The following is an 18,973-nucleotide window of genomic DNA, read 5'->3' on the forward strand; positions in this document are numbered from 1 at the left end:
AAAAAATGTTAGAAATGGTTGATTTGAAAATAAAAAGGATCAGCATAATGAAACATTAGCAATAGTGTCCAATTAATAGCCGTGGAATTCAAAGTCCTTCAGGGATCCTGAATATATGCAGCAAATTCGATTGCATGTGGTTCACTCAGAACCACAAATACAAACACTCGTAAGTCTGCCAAAGCCATTAATCCTGTGAGGATGATTCATTTCTCTTTCAAATTTCAAGACAATCCATTCAGTAGTTTGGGGCAAAGTGGCGACCCTACAGAGTAACTGACATGCCACAAACAAAAATCCCACTTACCGAAAAAACAACAAATAAGCAAATCTTTATACAAATCTCTCCCTCTGTAAAAAAAACTGTGTGACTCAGTTGGCTCCTAATTGTAGATGCAGAGTCTATCTGCTCTGCAATCCTGTGTCCAGAATCACCAGCCATCCGCCAAAAAGGAAACTGTGTGTGGCGGTATGCACTTGTGTGTCCGAGGCACCACAGAATCACAGAGAGCCCTTCCCTCGTTTCTGCTCTTAGCGCACTGGGGCCTGAATCCCTACTTACCTCATCAACAAATTGCTTTGAGGTGAATAGCCCTCAATTTATAAATTTGCATAAGTTATTCCTGCAGCCTAGGTCCATTCAATTAATATTTATGGAACCATGAGAAATTCTCTTCCTGAGAAAGAAGCTGGAAAAGCTAGCCTTTAATCGCTGATGTCAAAATTTGGCCTGTGGAACATCTACATGGACGATGAATAAGAGGCTGAATTTGTGAGTTGGCAACACGTTTGTTTGAGCTCTGATATACACATCCAATACTCCCCTGGCTACTCTCAGAGCAAATTCCCACACCTTGTTCACACGATTCTTGTTAGTGTTGTTACTAGACAAACAGAGTGCCAAATGAAATATGTTTCTGATTTATAGGTAAATAAATAAAATAGGCAAACTACTGTTTTACAGGATTCACAAAGCAGTCAGAACAGGTGAAGCTTTTCTAATGCCTAATATCCCCAAAAATCTTTAGTGAGTTTACCTGAGAGAAAGAGAGCTTATCTGGAGTGACAGAATCCCGGCAACAACTTGTAACTCAACAGCCTCAAAATTACTGAGTTACAGCTGTTTGATGGTTGAACCTGCTTCATACCATCTTTCTAGAAATCTCCCCAGGGGATTCTGTGAAATAAGCTCTACAGCTTAGAGTACACCTAAGATGTTCCTGTTCTCTGGTATAGTGTCTCCATCACACTCAAATGGCTTAACAATTTTCTCCACCACAACATCAACCAACACAAGGTTTGCTTTTTTGGTCCAGTAGCAATTTAAGAAAGCTCAGTGTCTTGGGAAGTTTCTGCACTTGATTGGCACATCAAGTTTCTCCAACACAGTACTCAGCTTTTTGCATGGGTGGAGGAACCTGCCCTGGTAGATTTTATAGCCTTGTTAAAACCAAAGGTTCCTGCTATGTGTATATTGTTGTGATAGCCAGCACCTTAATGAGGCAACCTTTGAGTAAATAAAATGAATAGTGCAAAATTGATTATTTTTTCTTTTTTGTGGCACAATGTTTCAGTGAATGACTTTCATCCCAAATGGGAAATCTATAAGATGCACTTTCACGGGGCAAAAAGGTCCACAAAACAGTGGATGGTTTGTTTTTAGACATTATTAATATATTTTCTACAGTTTTCTGACATTGAAACACAAATGCAAAATAAGGGAAGTCTTTTATCTTCATTTACTTTCAACAGAATAATCAGTGAGGACATGCTTTGTTTATGCAGTTGAGTTTTAAGTCCATTCCTAAAATCCACACGGTTTTCTCCCTCTGCATTCAATCAGAGCATTAAACCTGTACTCGGTCCTGATTGGCCTCCCTATATCTGAGCAATCGCTGAAATTCTTCCAATCAGGCCAGTTTGCAGAGCTGGAACACGAAAGCTTCACCTCAGCAGGTTTGCCTCATTTGAATTGCAGGAGCTGCTGTTGTCGGTCAGCCAGGGTCTGATTTTTGTTACTGTTCTGCTGGTGAGGATTTAAGTCTTCAAATGTATTCAATAAAAAAAAAAATAACCCAAACAATTTATCTAAACTATACTTGTTTCCAAAAAAATCATTGCTAATAAAATCTTAACCTCGGTTTCAGAACAAAAAAGACATTGAATAATATGGTGCAGGAAACACGGTCTATTTCACATGCTGCAGATGAAGGTGTGCTTGCATTTGTCTTTGAGCTTGTCTTTGTACCAATGGGACTGTGTGAACTGACAGCGGAAAAGTATTAAAGTATGAGTGCACATTGTCGCTATTTGAGTCATTGCACCTGGCAGGTAAATTGGCGGTGGATGAAAGAGAGAGGAAGTGGTGGAAACACTCTGAGACACCTGAGGCAAGTGGCAGAGGGCTGCATCTGTTTAACTCACGCTCCCTCGCATGCGTGCACACCTCGCTCGCTCGCATTTCTGCACCGAGCGAGATGAGGCGCACACTCTGGAGTCGGGCCAAAAATACAATTACCAAGCATTCGACAGGTCTACAATTAAACGAGTTGGTGATTGTTGGGATGAAAATGTTGTAAATGAATCCAATCTGCTAGAACTGTTAGTAACAACAGCTGAACAAATGGCAGTTTCTGCACATTCTTCCTGAGTAAACTCTGCAGATCTGTTATGAGCACAAGCTTAAAACAGACAAACAAAAATAGCAACTGATTCCTTTCCACGGAGGAGCAAAGGTAAAATATTTATGTAGACATTCATTTTAATTTTATGATACAAGATCACAAACCACAACCAAGTAACTAAACAGTTAAGTCAATAAAGGGATTATGAATATTGATATTGATATAGCACATTTATGACCTCTCCTCCTAGAGCACTTCCCTCTCTATTTAGCAATAAAACACTAGTTATAGGATCTTCCCAACATCGCCATATTTCTCCTTATACAACTGTGTCACATTTCCCCTGCCTCCAAGCTGGATGAATACTTATATATCCGCTCTGGGAGAAAGGCACAGTGTAAAGATTAAGGGCTTGGATGACAAGGGAGGGCAGGAGGAGAGATGAATCTGTAACGGCTTTATTGCTGTGGTCAAGATTATAAAGGTTAGCTAGAAGTCAGCTCTGACACGCTGTAAAAAATAAATAAATAAAAAAAGCAACAACATCAACAACAGAGCATTCAAAAGCCTTCTTGAAGGAAATAATGCCCAAAGGAGGGTTAAAAGATGAGCATTAGTTTATCTTCCTGACCGAGATAAAAGCATTTCCTGTTTGACAGTATAAACGAGTTTTAGTTGTAGTGCAACAAAGGCTTTGTGGACCAAGGTTAAATTTCAAGAGTTTAGAACTGCTTCCTTTGTTAAAAGAGTTTAGCTCCCAAACTTGTTCCATTCTGACGTTGCCATCTGTGCCATTTGAACCTCCCTCCATGCCTGCGTTTTAACAGAAACCCCCAAAGATATGAAAGGCCTGTCGGCCTGTGAGATGGGGATCAGAAGCATGAGGGTGATGCACACCCCCTGTCAAAGGGAAACAAGTATGAATGTCTTGCTGGAAAGTGTACTGATGGCATGTCTGCATATCTGACTGAGAGCTTAGTCAGATACTGAATCATATCGCGACGTCTGCAATTGCTGCAAAAAGGAGAAGGCAGTGAAATAGCAATATTCCTGGCAGAGATCAAACTTCATTGAGATTAAGAGGCATGCCATCTCCATTCACACTAGCCAGCTTGCCTCTCATTTGTTCCATTTGACCAAATGGCTTGTCTGAAGGTTGTCAAATGTCAATGAAGATGACAGACTCATATTTTTTCTCCTTACAATAGAAAGACATACATTGCTCTTGGCACAAAAACAATTGCTTTTCATGTAATCAGGTGACATGCAATGTCAGGCAATAACAAAAACTATGCAGTGGCAATATTTTTAACCAAAGCTTGGGGTAAACTTCATTTTGTCTGGCTAGATGGTTGGTTAATTTTAAATTTACAAATATGAGAACAGTTGGCATCTAACAGTGTAAATATGTGCACGATAAACAATATATGGTTCCAAAAAAATATTGTCAGTGGATGCTAGGATTTTCAGGCTGAATCTGCTCTTAATTGCTATTTCAGAGAATCAAGGGGGAAATCTTGTTTTTAGACCTCAGTGAAGATGTTCAGCCGAGAGTAGCGGGTAATATGAGCAATTTAAAGATTACATTTTCACCTGCTGAACTCTTCCCAAACGGATCAGCAGCAAAACATTGTGAGTACTCGAGTGTGTGGAGGATACGTTTGGAAGAGAAGCGAATTTAAAAAGCTGCTATAGCAGAAGTATTGAACTGATAAGACGTGCAGATTTTATAGGGAACATACATTGTGAAATTAAGACGAGGTGTGTCTATGATTGTGACATAAAGAAACACTTAAACTGAGTTAAAGTTCAGGTGTTCAGGCATCAGAACTAAATTCCTTGAAACCAATACCATGTGGCTCTTTTAGCTTTTAAAATTTCAATTAGTTTTAAATAAGGTTCCTGAAAATGAGACCAAAAGCTGTGATACAAATGTCCACGATCTCCTGCCCCGGTTCCATATTCCTATTTTTGTCTTCCCACCTGACCCAATCTGTGCCGCTGCTGTGTGGCTGTTTGTAAAGAGCTATCATTACATTACTAATTGAGACATAATAGGGCACTGAAAAGATGCTGTCAAAATTCAGACATTAAACACAGACAACAAAATAGTTCAATTTAAAGGTCTGTCTGTGAAGAGACAGGAGCAGAGTTTAGTTATATTCTGTTTAACACATATTTTAAGAAGCATGCATTTAAATTGTAAAATAGATTTGGTAAGGTACATATGTAATAATCCCTTACAAAGAATTTAATTAGCCACATAGTCATGATGCATTTTTAAAGCTAAGGCTGAACTAGAAAAATATAAGAATCGTGATCAAGGCATCATGTCTGGGGTTAAAATTGTATATTTCCCTTCATTCTTTCTTCTTTTATACTCTTTATTCTCAACCTAAACAGCAATATATAACTTTTGTTGAAAAAAGGTACATTCTTGACAAAAAAAAAACTAACAAACCAAAAACAAAGAAGCTAATTAAGTTGTGAACAGAGCTGTGCATTTGGAGATTAATCATGAAAAACTGTTTCTGATTTTACAATGCAATTTATGTTTATCTTAGCCTTACCTATGCAGTAGCAGAGAATGATGGACAGAACCACAGCTATGCCTACAGCAATCAGGGCGGTGCATTTCCAGGAGCAATGTTTAGGGGACTTCTTAAACTTGAAAGCCCCCCTGGACAGGCTGTTTCTGGGCAAAGGACGCGCAGGTGTGGAGTAAACAGTCCCCGTTGCCATGGTGTACCCAGGGGCTGCTGCGCCAAAGAAAGGTGTCGTCCCTGTGCCCGTTTTAAAAAGAAAGTGCCTGTAGAAAAACAAAAACAAAAAAAAAAGCATTATTAAGTCAGTGGTTCTACCTCACACAGTTATCATGTGGTTATCTTTGACAAAATGGCCCCAGATTGCTACTGGTTTTGTGTCCAGTGTGCCTCCAATAGTCATATACAGTTCCAAATTAAACTTACATAGTTAAACGCATAAAGAATCATCAAAATTCAATATACCCAGCAATGCTACAACTCCCCATGGCTCACACCACAGGAGGAACTGGGTTATAATCTACTATCCTGTATAATCCTGACATTGGAAAAGGTGAACAAGAAGTACCTCATAAAAACAATCATCTCCCACTTGCCCTTTTACAACTGGGCCTTTGCTAATAGCCCATTATACCTGGGGTAATTAAGAGGGTTTAATCAAATGCACTACGGAGTGATCGTCCTATTAACTTTTAAACCCCACGTGAAAAGCTCTTAAGTAAATGAATTAAGCCTTGTTGCCACTCTTGCCACTACTTAGAGATTAATACCTAAATGCCTTCAGGCTTATGTGGACAGCCAGGGAAATTGGACAGATTGACCATGCATTGAAAATGTTCTTCCAATCCTCAACTGTATAATCTTATTGCAATGCCCGTTTTTTGTTAAAATAAAGAAGAATACAGTCAGAAAATTGATAACATGTTTTTTTCACACCAGTATTGTAAACTCTAGATGTAAGGCACCCCAAGTAGTTTAGCACTCCAGAAAATACTTAACAGCTTCATTTATGATTTTTCTCTTTATGAACACTTGACTCACTCATACGTGAATGAGTCACCCACACCTGTAACACACAAAATTACACCTGAAAATAGCCATATTGTACCACCTAATATCAACTGGAACTCGGCCATCTTGTGCTTAAGTGCTGTAAGATTATGAGAAAAAAACAAACTGCATAAAAGGTGAGGACAACACTAAAACAATACATTAAATACAAACATCTAAACTGATATAGTAATAAAATGCAGGCTCCCAGGCAAACGACGACTTACATAAGACAAAAAAAAAAGTTAGTTAAACACCACTTTGAACAAATGTGCTAAATTAGTCAAATTTCACAGACCAAGGGCAAGAGAATGCACCGATTTGCTTTCTTATTCTCACATTCTGCTAAAAGTCCTACACAATGTTTTCCACAAGTCGTGTTTAATGTGTTATGTAGATTCTCCTGGAGGAGTTGGTTGCCACGGTAACCACTAATTTAAACACACCAGCAAACCGATAAACCCGTGTTTGCTCATCAATTATTTGTGCAGCATCTGTGAAGTCTCAAATGTAAGTTTTGTAAAGGCTGTTTTAATCCTGACTGTGATTCTGTACTAAAGAGCTTGAGAATGGCTAATTGAGCGAAAAATCTGAAGTCGAGCAGTTAAAGACTGAAAATCCATGTCGTAACACTTACTAATAATAATCAGACTTTGGCTGATTATATAATATGAACACATGACTACATAGTTCAGGGAAGCTCTGAATGCCCCTAAAAATTATTCTTTCATCTTTTGCTGCATTCTTCTTTTTCCAGACTGAATATTAGTCTCTAAGTAAAGTTGATTAGTGGCGTACAGATTTTACACATGTGACAGGAGGACACATCATCATCACCACAATGCAGTTCTTGTATTTCAGCGGTGCCGCTGATATTTCAGGTTTCTTGTTTCTCCTGTGAGCATATCTCTGAGGTAAAACCTCCACTGATCAATTCTTGACTAAAAGAACAAATGTCAGATTTGTATCGTCTGGCTCCTCAATGCTTCAATTGACACGTGCCATTGTGATCAGACAGGGATTCCATTTAAAGGTTATGAGGTTTCACTGTTGGAATGACAATGCACCGGGCATCTGCAACCAAGAGAAGTTCAGACCACTCAGTCTGGAACAATCTGTACTGTAGCTGCGGCAGACTCTATAATATGCAGTTGGGTATGAATTGAGGTCAAAAATTGCACAACGTTGGAGGCGGCAGACGTGTAGTCAGACACGCAGGCAAACAGACACGGCTATCGGGGGAGTTAAGTGTAAGTGGATGCAATCTGATGAGGTAGACAGAAAGAGACATGGACGTGTATGTGTGTGCTGAAAGGGTTATGTACTCTATCTGAGGAAGGTGAACACCGAATGCAAGTTAGGCAGATGATCTGGAGACAGTTTTGCCTCTAAATAAATGCAGTAAATCTGTGTGTCCTTTATTTGGGCAATGCTATGAATACATTATATTTTCATTCTCAGGAAAGAGACTACTACTACTAGACACTAAAAACAAATACACAAAGTATCATTTTTAGCAACTACCAGACAAATCCAACAAAATGGTATAGATATTTACAATGTTTAGTTGATTAACTGACTGAATAATGCAAATCTACCTTCACAGATCTGCTACACCAGTAAAACCAGCAGCCTAACAGTATGCAAGCCCCCTTAGTGCTGCCAAAACACCGCTGATCCGTCAAGGCATTGACTCCAAAAGACCTCTTAAGATGTCTTGTGGTAACTGGAACCAAGACCTTAGCTGCAGATCCTTTAAGTCCTATAAGTCGCAAGTTGGGGCTTCCATAGATCTGACTTGTTTTTCCAACAAAACCCACAGATGCCTGATCGGATTGAGATCTTGGGAATTTGAAGGTCGGGTCAAGTCGATGTGAGCCGACATGACAGTTCAAAATCTCTGTCATGTTCCTCAAACTGCTTCTGAACATTTTTTACCGTGTCACAGAGTGCATTATCCTGCTGATAATGGCCACTGCCATCAGTAAACACTGTTGCCAAGAAGGGATATATGTCATCTGCACCAATGTTTAGATCCATTTTTAATGTCCAAGTAACATCCACACGAATACTAGCACTGGCTCTTCTTTCCACAGTACAAACCTTGCGGCCATCTCTCCTCTAGGCAAAAAACAGGCATGCACACTCCACGGTGCCAACTGCAGGTACTTTCAACAGTAGACACACACTGTGTGTTTTGACAACTTTCTATCATAGCCATCATTACAATTTTCTGCAGTTTGTACTACAATAGCTTTTTTTTGTGCGATCACTATGGGCTCCCTGGAGCAGTTTCACCACGTGTGCCTCCATAGACAACCTTTGGTAGTTACTAACCACTACATGCCAGAAATCCTAACAAGACTTGCTTTTTTTGAGATGCTCTGACTCAGTTTTCTTGGCATCACAAATTAGCCCTTGTCAAAATTCAGAGATCTTCAGACTTGCCCATTTTTCCTCCTTCCAACACATCGGCTTGACGAACTGTACGCGCGCTGCCCAATATATCCAGCCCCTGACAGATGTCATTGTAAGGAGATAATCAGTGTTATTCACTTCACCTGTCAGTGGTTTTAGTGTTGAGGCTAATCAGTGTATAATTACCAAGAACATACGGCACATTCATTAGTGGTTTAAAACTGTAAAATCAGGTATACTTGCATCAGTTAAATCCCTCTTTGCTTCGTACTTGAGAATGCAGGGTCAGTCTGAAAGTGTGTGCACCAGCCTTACCAAGACTAATTCTTATATGGGACGTTTATTGAACTTGGCGTTTTCAGTAATTCTAGTGCTGATGGTTTTCATGTTTGCCCGCACTTTTCTCTAAAGAGCAGACTGAAGGGGTCTAAAGATGAAATGCTGTTGGACATGATTAACAAACAGCAGACTAGTGTAAATGTCTGCAGCTATAGACACTGGATGACCGGCTGTAATTGATTACAGCCAGTGTGATGCAACAAGGCACATTACTATGCTAATCCAGCCAGCCCCAGTGATAGCAGTGTGGTGTGTTGTGAGTGAGCGAGAGGGAAAAGAGACAATCAAGAGAGTGTGAGACTGAAAGGGATAGAGAGCGAGTGAATGGCTGTGTGTCAGTGTGATCGCAGTGTGTTTGTGTGCACGCCTGTCTGTCCCATTGAGATGCCCGAAAACACAAAAGCAGCAGCCAGCCTGCTCTCCTCTGCTCTCACAACATTGCTTGTCATCATGATGACATTTGAAAAAATCCTCATAGAGGACAAAAGACTAAACAGTGAGTGGGTGGATTTGTCTACGGCTAACCTCCAGCTGTCGGGGTGAGAGAGCACACTAGAAACAATGTAAATCGAAGCCCTGCGAATATGTAATCTGGCCATTAGCCGCTTTCAGTATTAGCATTAGCATTTCAAGGTGAGAGCTGGAATAATCAGGCTGCTTTAAATACGGCCAAAAAAAGACTACAGATGTGAGTTGGCATTGCGGTGACTTGTTTTCACACTTGCTGCAGTTATGGTCTCTCCTCCAGATTAGCACCTGCCCTCTCAACAGTGGGTGTTCAAGCAAGTGCTAATCTGTTAGAGCTAGCTCTGCACTGTGAATGTATTTTTGCGTCACCACACTTTTAGTGCCATTGATCAGCATGGTTCCATCTTGAGTCACTCCACCAGACATGCACATGGATTTTATCGTATTTAGTGAATCTGAATAGGTTTGATAGCTTAGTGTTTATGTATACAATGATGTGTTTTTTTATAGCATAACAGCATGTCTGAGACAGTCTGCATGAAACCCAGTTTTGAGATATATTTGTGGTTCCTTCCAATAAGGTTACATTTATAATGTGTCTTTTAGATGAATCTAGTTTTCCTTATAATGTAACACTGTTCATGTTTAAAAAAGATGCACTACATTTTGCCAGCAACAGTAGCAGCACAACCACCAGCAGCACCAGCAGCAGTTGTTTATAGACTAGTCTAAAATAAAGGCTAGAGGGAAATAATGCAGAAACCTGGAAACACCACAGAAATGTGCTTGGCACCAACGATGTTGGCAAAATAAATAAAAAGCAAAACATGCAGAAAAAGAAAAAAATGTCTTGAGGATTACCACTTTGTCTACACCACCATCCATTTTGGCAGGTAACCAGCCATCGCTGCATGCTCCTTTCTCTTCCAAAAGGCTAGTTGGCTGGTGTCTTACACATGACTAATCAGTTCTGGTGCAATCATGACACAGTGGCTGTTGTACAAGAACAAAGAAAAGTTCCCTTTCTCCTTTGTTATCTGAAGCATGACCGTCTGAGTCATGATTTACATGTACGTCCCACACAAACAACTCTGCATGCACACGCATAAACCAAATCCTCTTGGATTACTTCTGCAGTTCTTTTTCACCCCCGAGAACAATTCTAGTACATTTTCCATGAGGAAAATGCAGTATCTGAGGGACACATGATGATTTTAGAGCAGAGACATAATTTCATTTCACCAAAGGACTCCCATGATGCATGAATCCAATGAGGATTGACAGTACATTTATAACTGCAACGTGTGGCTATGCTGGCCTTCAAAGGAATCATCCTCAAATGTCATAACGACGTTTCTACTTGAATCTCATTGAAATGGAGTGCTAAAAATGTTGAAACTTCCTCTTTCCATTTAGGAAAGCAGACACCTTCATGTCTTTTCTACAGTGGAACACACACAGAACTTATAGCTTACACCATAAAGGCATCAACATTACTGATACCATATCACCCAAATGATTAAGCACTGCTCAAGAATAATTACTCCAGATGTACACCAGTCTCTTAAGAGACATGACAGTTCATTTTACAATGAAATTCAATTGAATATTTCTAATTGAAAATATCACAGAGAAAGGTGAAGCCAAGTCATGAGTAAGAGGAAAACCTGGGGGGCTTATTAAAACTACTCCACACTTTTTTTAAGGATCTGAATGTCTCCTTAGCTCTTCAGAATAACAGCGAATATAAAGCTGAACATGCACTTGTCAGCTAATTGAGCACTTTACATTACACGATCCTAGCACAAAAGCTCACCTCGAATACATTTATACAGTTATTTGAAAAGGATATGATAATATTTTTCCTTTACAAATTATAGCTGGGTTCAAGTTGTAAAACATTTGATGACTGTTTCATTTAAATTTTTCTTTATCTGCTTAATGTATATGTTTCATATGTTTAAACTGCTGGAGTAAATGAGGCAAAATCAAACTCTGATTTTTAACACAGCTGTGGCAGCATAATCACAGTGGGATCAGTGATATTCGCTCACCATATAATAATGAGCAGGAGTTACAGCAGTAGTTACTGAGTGCAGCACTTCACTCATTTTAAAGAACACTGAAAGCTATTCATTGTGAAAGCTAGTTGGTATTGAGTCAAATTAGTGCACTCGTGCTTTGAAGCCCAACACTTTTATGGGAGGTTACACACACAAAATTCATTATGGCTAATTGCTGTAAAAGTAGCTAATGCTGTCAAATGAGTGCTTTATTTTCAAGGAGGTCTTGATGTCACAGGAAATATATTAAACAAGATCATAACATTATGATTTATACTTGACACTTTTTTAATCAACTGCCTTGTACAGAATTATTTATTGTCTGCGCATATGGCCACGTCTACTACGCTCCATAGGAAATAAAATTCAAGTCACTGTTGAGGAATCAAAAGAGATTCATATCCCTGTGGTACTCTGGGCCACCTTCTTATGTGCTGTGCCAGGACTTTGCAGCCCCAAAACCCCCTGAAGGCTGCCTAATGAATACTTTCTTGAGCTTCTGTTTACATTTCCCAACCTGGTGGTTTTCTTGACATCTATAATTATGTGCTGAACCGGGTCTTCCCTTTTGGCCCAGTTGGTTCTCGGCAACCCCCTGTTCCCACCCACTGACAAGCACTTGATTTAGAGTCCACTGTGGTGATAGTGATTTATGCCTCAGCTGATGATAGGTGTGCACATATTGTTTTGTCGATATAGCTAAGACAGCTCAAGGTCATTGAGCGGTTAGTATTCAATCACCACATCTTCCCAAGAAAGTGAGACTGTCACCACGTATCCCAATTGATTCAGTCAGATCATAGGAGATTGTTACCCCATGCTGCCACACGCAAAATTCAAAGTTTACATTCATCTGAGCCTCAGAAAGGGGACGCTGTGCCGGTGAAATATCAGGCTAGAATGCAATCATCTACTCTAGGCCATTTCTGAGTCACAGCGCAATGTACCACACTTCATTAGCCAGGATATTTTGAGCTCACTGATTAAGAAAGATGTAACTAATGTTTCAGGGGGAAAACTTGGCAGTGGCTCTTATGACAAAGTAGTGTCTTGCGCAGCAGATTTTGGTATAACACACTCTCTGCTTACCAAGTTTCTTGTTAAGTTATGGCCTCTCTGATTACAACTGTCAAGTTCAGAGATATTCACATACTTCTCCCTAATCATGTATTTTCCTTCTCATTGTGTCTCTCCGACTTAGCAATCACCCCTTTAGATTCATACAAAGTGTAGAAATGTGATGAACTGGTATATAGGGAACTATATTATGTCATGAACATGTGTCAGTGTAATATCACTTTAAAAATTGGTCGAGAAATCCTTAAATTATAGAGTGACCATCTCATGTTTGTAGGAATGGCACCAAAACATTGATAAAATCATCAGCTATTAAAAATCTGTGTTGTGAAATTCTCAGTGTGTTCCACGGCCTCGGCTGTTGGAGTCCCCCGCTGTTGTCTTGGGGAAGTTGCAAGCTACGACTATCATCTACTAAGACTGCCATGTATTCAGTGCCTTCTTCCACCGCTGATCGTGTATATGGGTCCGTGCAGATCATTAAAATGATCACAAAGATGTGCAGAAGGCATAAAAACACAAATATAAAGCTCATTTTTGGCAACAAAAAACAAACTGCTGGTTCATTAATGACAGACTGAGTGACTGGTAACTCTGACTGTAAGTTTTAGAAATATGGGCTGATGTCTTAAAAGCACATCAAACAGGCCAGTGGATTAATGAGACAGGTCACCAGATTTAGGACACATGAAACACGTGACCAAAAAAAAGGCATTAAAATTCAACACGCAGCACACAGATATGCCAACTTCCACTTCCCTCACTTTTCAAATGAAAAATGCAGCATGTAAAGTGGTGAAAATACATCAAGTATAACATCTGGACCTGAATCTTTCAGTTCTGTTGTAGGTCACCATGGTTCACTCACCTGCTCTCCAGGGCCACATTGCTGCCCAGGACCCAGCTGTCCTGCAGCTGGACGCATTCCGCCGTACTCTGCAAGTCAGCCGCCAGGCCGGCTGTGGGTGGTGGACTCGGGCTCCTTTGATTGGCCAGTGAGCTGCGGCTCAGGGAAGTGATGGAGGGGTGTTGCCTGTGTGGGGGTGGAGCTGGTGGCAGAGGAGGTGGAGCTTGCTGACTTGACAGATGGTCACCTGGAGAGGAGGAGAGAGAAAAACAGGCATCAGCATAGGAGTTTAAGAATCCCTAATAGTGGGAAAATCGAAATAATAAATAATTAATTTTGCTGATTAAAATTACACCCAGACTGAAGCGACGCGACTGCGAAGAGAGAGCAGATGGGTAAGATTATGCATTTGCCTTATATGCGAGCTATGACAGCACAGTGCCACTTAACAGACCCAGAAAGGTAAATACAACCGAGAGCAAGACATTAAAATGAGATGCAACCACTGCAAAAAAACAGGAAATAAGAAGTGCTTTTATGGCGATACACATAATAATTGTCACAAAACGCCACATGGCTGACAGTTGGGTTCTCTTAAACAGAAGGTCACTTAGAGAGGCAGCTGTTCTTTTATGGGCGCTTAACGCAATGTTTCATGTTTGATTACAGCCAGAGAAGACTCTCAAATAACTAATGACCAGAACATCCATTAGAGCTCTGAGAGAACAGGTTTTCCAATTTCACACAAAGCTGTGTAATTGGCCCCCAGAATGGCATGTGGTGATTATCTATCCATCTTCCCTGTTTAAAAGGTAAAAACCCACAGTGCTGACAATTCTGATTTGCTCCAATGAGCCCCAAATGGGTATCGTCTTTCTTGCCTTACAGAGAGCCTGAAGAATATTGAAAAAGTCGGGAGTTGTGTTTTTTGTTTTTTTTTAGGAGCTCCTGTTGTTTTTGCACTGACAGCATGATTTTTTATGAAGCCTAGAAGCCTATGAGTTTAAATTTACAGCACATGAACACTGATTTTCAGTGTATGATTTAACCTTTGCTTACTCAACAATGTACACAAGGATCAAAATCTGCGCTGTTGGCTGCAAGGAACAGCTTCATTGAAAGGACTCAAGTCATCATTTTGAAAGGATCCTTTAATGACCAAGCAATTTGCATCCTTGTCTATGTGCTTTCACTTTTCAGTGTGCAACCCTATGCATAAAACAACCTATTCAGTTCTGGCAAATGAGCCATTTAGTTCCATATAGCTCAGAGGAAACATGAAAGCCATTCACAGCAAGGAAAAATCTTCAAGTAAGTAAAAACAGGGAAAAAAAACACGTTGGGCTTTTTTTACATGCAGTAGCAACGTGCACCTACATACACACATACACATGGCTTTTTAATATTATAATTTCCAAGAACATCACTTTCATCTTTAGACACACAAACGAGGAGATAGGTCTTCACATAGACAGCTGACACAAAGTTACACAGATGGACGTGACAGAGCAGAATCAGTAGTGACAAGAGTCCACAATGCTGGTTCAGAAGGCCAATCAAAATTTAATTAATTCCTGACTGCAATTACATAGCATCAGCATGTGGCTGTAAAGTCCATAAAAGCAAATCATCAGACGCAGATGAAGGTTGGTTTTTTTCTCCTTTTTGTGGCCCATGATTAGAGTTTTATCAAATCCAATCAAACACAAGCCTCTCATCACCTGACATCACCACATTCAAAGTCAGTTCTGAACGCTAATTGCCTAAGATCAGCTACAGTATGAGTATTTTAAAAAATATATGGTTGACATGACTTAGTAATAACGAATAACACAGCAGCCCACTCATCTCCCAGGCTAGACTATGGGCTCTATTAGAAAAGTGCTAAGTAGGCTAATAGAAATGTGGATTATCTATCAACACTGGCTGGTTTTACTTCACCTTTGGGTCTAATTCCACTGTATGAGCCTGCAGCACCCGTGAGCTCCACTTTCCAGCAGAAGCACTTTCATGTAATCAGCATGCACCAGTGTACCAGTGAAATGTCAATGAGCAGGAAAGGAGAATGCAGCTGAGGGGACAATCAAGACGATAACACAAGGAAGTATCTAACGTGGAAGCAAGTGAAATGTTTACAGCAAGAAAGTATTATTTTAAAAAGCAAAACGTAGGCACATTACTTTATAGGGACTACAAAAGGATTTTAACGAAGCTGAATATAATCTCCAACCAATCAAATGAAATATTTCACTAAAATCAGTCCGTAAAAACAATCTGTCCTACCGTCACACATTATAAATACTGCACATGGGAGATCTGAACAAATCTTTATTTTAATGCCTTAATTACTCTTGTTTATTTTGCAACTTACCCTGAGAGTTTGAAAATGGAACTTACTTCAAACCCATAAAAATGTGGTACGCAGCGCAGGTGGATTATGGTTTTTGGGAGCAGTGCCACCACAGTAAGGAAAAAGATGAGCCTGAACACTTCCTCTGTCATCAGTTTGATTACTCCTGAATCAATTTCTGATGATTCAACATGTTAAAGGCATGCCTGAACTATAACATGAAAATAAGCTGTTTCATTTTTTTTTTTAAATCTCAGAGCACATGCTAAGCAAAGTGCTCAGTAAACACAAAATTCCCCAAACCTTCAAAGGAGTAGGATTTGTCATGCAGAATTTGAATGTATAATCCCACAATGAACTAAGAGAACATAAAACCCCATGAACTACATTAAGCTGCATCCTATGCAGTGCTTTACAAACTGCTACAAGGCTGCTGTGCCACAATCCACTGAGGTGCCTGTTACAAAGACAGATGTAGCAGGCACTGAACAAAAAACAATGGTTTACCTAAACAGAAAGTGCCAAAAACTGTCTCAAAATGTGGTAAATATACCAGATTCTCGATGTCACACCGAGGGAGAAGCGACAGCCTTGGGAAGCTTGATGAAATGGCGTCTCTCTATATCAGCACATGCACTGTATAAATCTAGGGAGTAACCCTATTGACCACCTAACTCTTTGAAGAATTGCACTGAGATATATCACAGCGTTATGCTCTTTTAAGTGTTTATATCTGAAACACAACTCTGTGTGGACTTTAATTATGCAACGTATGTCATCCCCTTAATCTTTGTCTGGTTAAGATCAAATGGTGAGCTTCTAAGTGAGACTTGTCTGTATTTTATTATAAGAATCAACATTTTAATAGCATGCTACATTTCATATATCGAGCCTTTCAAGTTCTGAAATCATTCTGAAATCCTAGGCTGTATGTATAGGTCATAACAACACATACTTCTTTTTTCACGTGATCAATTTCGCTGCACACAGTAGGTGTTCTTATATCGGAGTAGTATGAGGTGCAATGGTTTCTGGTCTCTAATTTGAGATGTGAGTTTGAATCCAATTTCACTCAGGACATGGTCTGAGACACCCTCTCTCCTTCTGATTCCATGTTAACCAATGAGGAAAAAGTGGTAGCAGGAGAGTAGCAGTCCACTGCACATTCTCTGTGAACTTCACTGTCAGATTTGAAGGCTTGAAAAGCAAACCATGCTAAATTATGGGCTTATGGTGCCATAGCAATTTCATTTACATTATCCACGGCCTAGCAGATGTTGGACTGTGTGTTTAAAAAAAAAAAGAAGAAGCAAACTAAAACAATGACCCTTTAAGAAACCTGGCATTGTCTTCCATCAAGACACAGAGGGAATTAAGATGCCCTTTAATGTGAAGACTTAGTGACTAGAAAGGCAGATGAAACAGCTGTGTGGTTTATGGGGCTTTGCTTTGAAATCAGATCAAGACGGATGCCTCCTTTGCATAATTCCTCAACTTCAGCTTGTCATCATCTCCATCAGCAACATGGTTTAAAAGGACCTTTGTGATTAATACTGCATGCAAGTGCTGAAATGACAGACTCATTCTCATCTTAATGACGCTTGCGGTATCAAATGTAGATTTATGAAGCCCCTGCATATTTGCATAAACACCAACGAGGGTGGATCTTTGTTTTTAATTTCTTTTAATACTCTGTTTTTAGAAGTTTGTGATCTGAAGACTTTCCTACTGCAGTGTGTTTACAAGAGAAAAGTGCACTGAGTGGTATTAGTGAACCAGAAAAGTCTAGGACGACACCCCTACACAGTTTTTATAGAAGACATTTTTTGCTCGGTAAGCAGACAACCTAAAACAGCTTAGATGTGTCTGTTCACAGATTTGGTCCATTCTGAATAACTGTAACAGAGGCTATCACTGTCAGTAAGCTGAGTTAAGCTATCACTACATTTTCTAGAATCTGTTTCATACTCCTTCTTGATACTGGGGCATTTAGACCAATTAGGTTTCTATGATGTTCATCCTTTGAAAATATTTTTTTTTGATTAAAGCATTGACAAGCCTGGAATACAGCGCATAATGTTCCAACACTGAGTTGGGACACAATTAAAAGCCGTTTTGCACCCACTAAGCTTGGCAGCCTTAGTGAAAGCCTTTTCATATTCATTGTATAAGTACTGCAAAAGGTCTTGTGCCATTTTACTCTCCATTAAGAGACTGATGCAACTGCTAATGGAATTGAAAGGGCATTTGCTTTGACTGGCTCGCCCTTCTCCAATAGGAAAATTGCAGTATGTGTGCATCACAAGAATTCCATCAAAACAGATCACAGATAACTTATGGAGGCCGTAGCTTTCCTATTACTGCTTAAGGTATTCTGCTTACTTTTTATATACGCACAGAGGAATATTTACAATTACAGAAAAAATGCAAAAAGAAACAGTGAAAAAAAGAGAAACATGAAAATAAAATGCAGAACCTTCACTCTGCTTGATTGAAATTCAGAAAACATACTGTTAAAAATTGGAGATCACTTAAAAAAAATCCCAGATTGACTTTTATGTGAAATGAATAATAAATGGACTCTATGATAAAACAAGCCATCTAGACTAGGTAGGATGTTCAAAATCAATACATCCTTTCTCATCAATGGCTACATTTCTTTTCACCTCAGCTGTTGAAGACGGCAGTATTCTTTAGTAGTGAAAAAAGACAGCAGCTTTTCACTGAGAAGCCCTGAAGGTGGAGTGAGGGTGGTGTTTCGTAATGGGGAGGGGCTGGGGGGTTGGGGGGCAGTACCCAGTGGAATTTGGAACCATTAGAACAACCTTGCCCTAGGTGAGTTTTGGGGATTTACTCTGCAAAGAGAGTTGGCAATTTTCAGGGACTGGGGGTTTTGAGGAAAAAAAAGAAGAAGAAGAAGCAGCAGCAGCTGTGTGAATTCCATCATATTTCCTGCCAGAGTACCTTCAGTGCTTTTGCAGCCTTGCCCACTCTTCTCCTGACTTTCTGTCTGATCAAAGACAGAAATTTCTTTTAAGCCATTTCTTAGCAGGGGAATCGGGATGTAACCAATATTTCAGGGATTACATAATTATTGCATTATAGAAACAGACATTCCATTTACCCACACATAATGTGCTCCTACACAGCCATATAGGCATTCATCAGCTCACATTGTGCTTAAAATCTCTGCC

At 39.8% G+C, this 18,973-nt stretch overlaps 1 protein-coding gene across 6 annotated transcripts in view; it reads right to left on the minus strand.

Annotated features, from left to right (window-relative positions):
• The window catches only part of si:dkey-237h12.3 (teneurin-3), a 142,361-nt gene that overhangs the window by 70,856 nt on the left and 52,532 nt on the right, over positions 1-18,973 (minus strand). For all 6 annotated transcript variants that reach the window (XM_005726484.1, XM_005726488.1, XM_005726487.1 and 3 more), the window contains exons 5-6: positions 13,451-13,676; positions 5,195-5,433 (exon numbers count right to left, since the gene is read on the minus strand). In XM_005726484.1, the coding sequence (XP_005726541.1) occupies positions 5,195-5,433; positions 13,451-13,676 (465 nt within the window). The remainder of the gene's footprint in view (positions 1-5,194; positions 5,434-13,450; positions 13,677-18,973) is intronic.

This window comes from Pundamilia nyererei, unplaced genomic scaffold (assembly GCF_000239375.1).
Source record: "Pundamilia nyererei isolate P.nyererei 1_Seehausen unplaced genomic scaffold, PunNye1.0 scaffold00020, whole genome shotgun sequence".
Classification (NCBI taxonomy): domain Eukaryota; kingdom Metazoa; phylum Chordata; class Actinopteri; order Cichliformes; family Cichlidae; genus Pundamilia; species Pundamilia nyererei.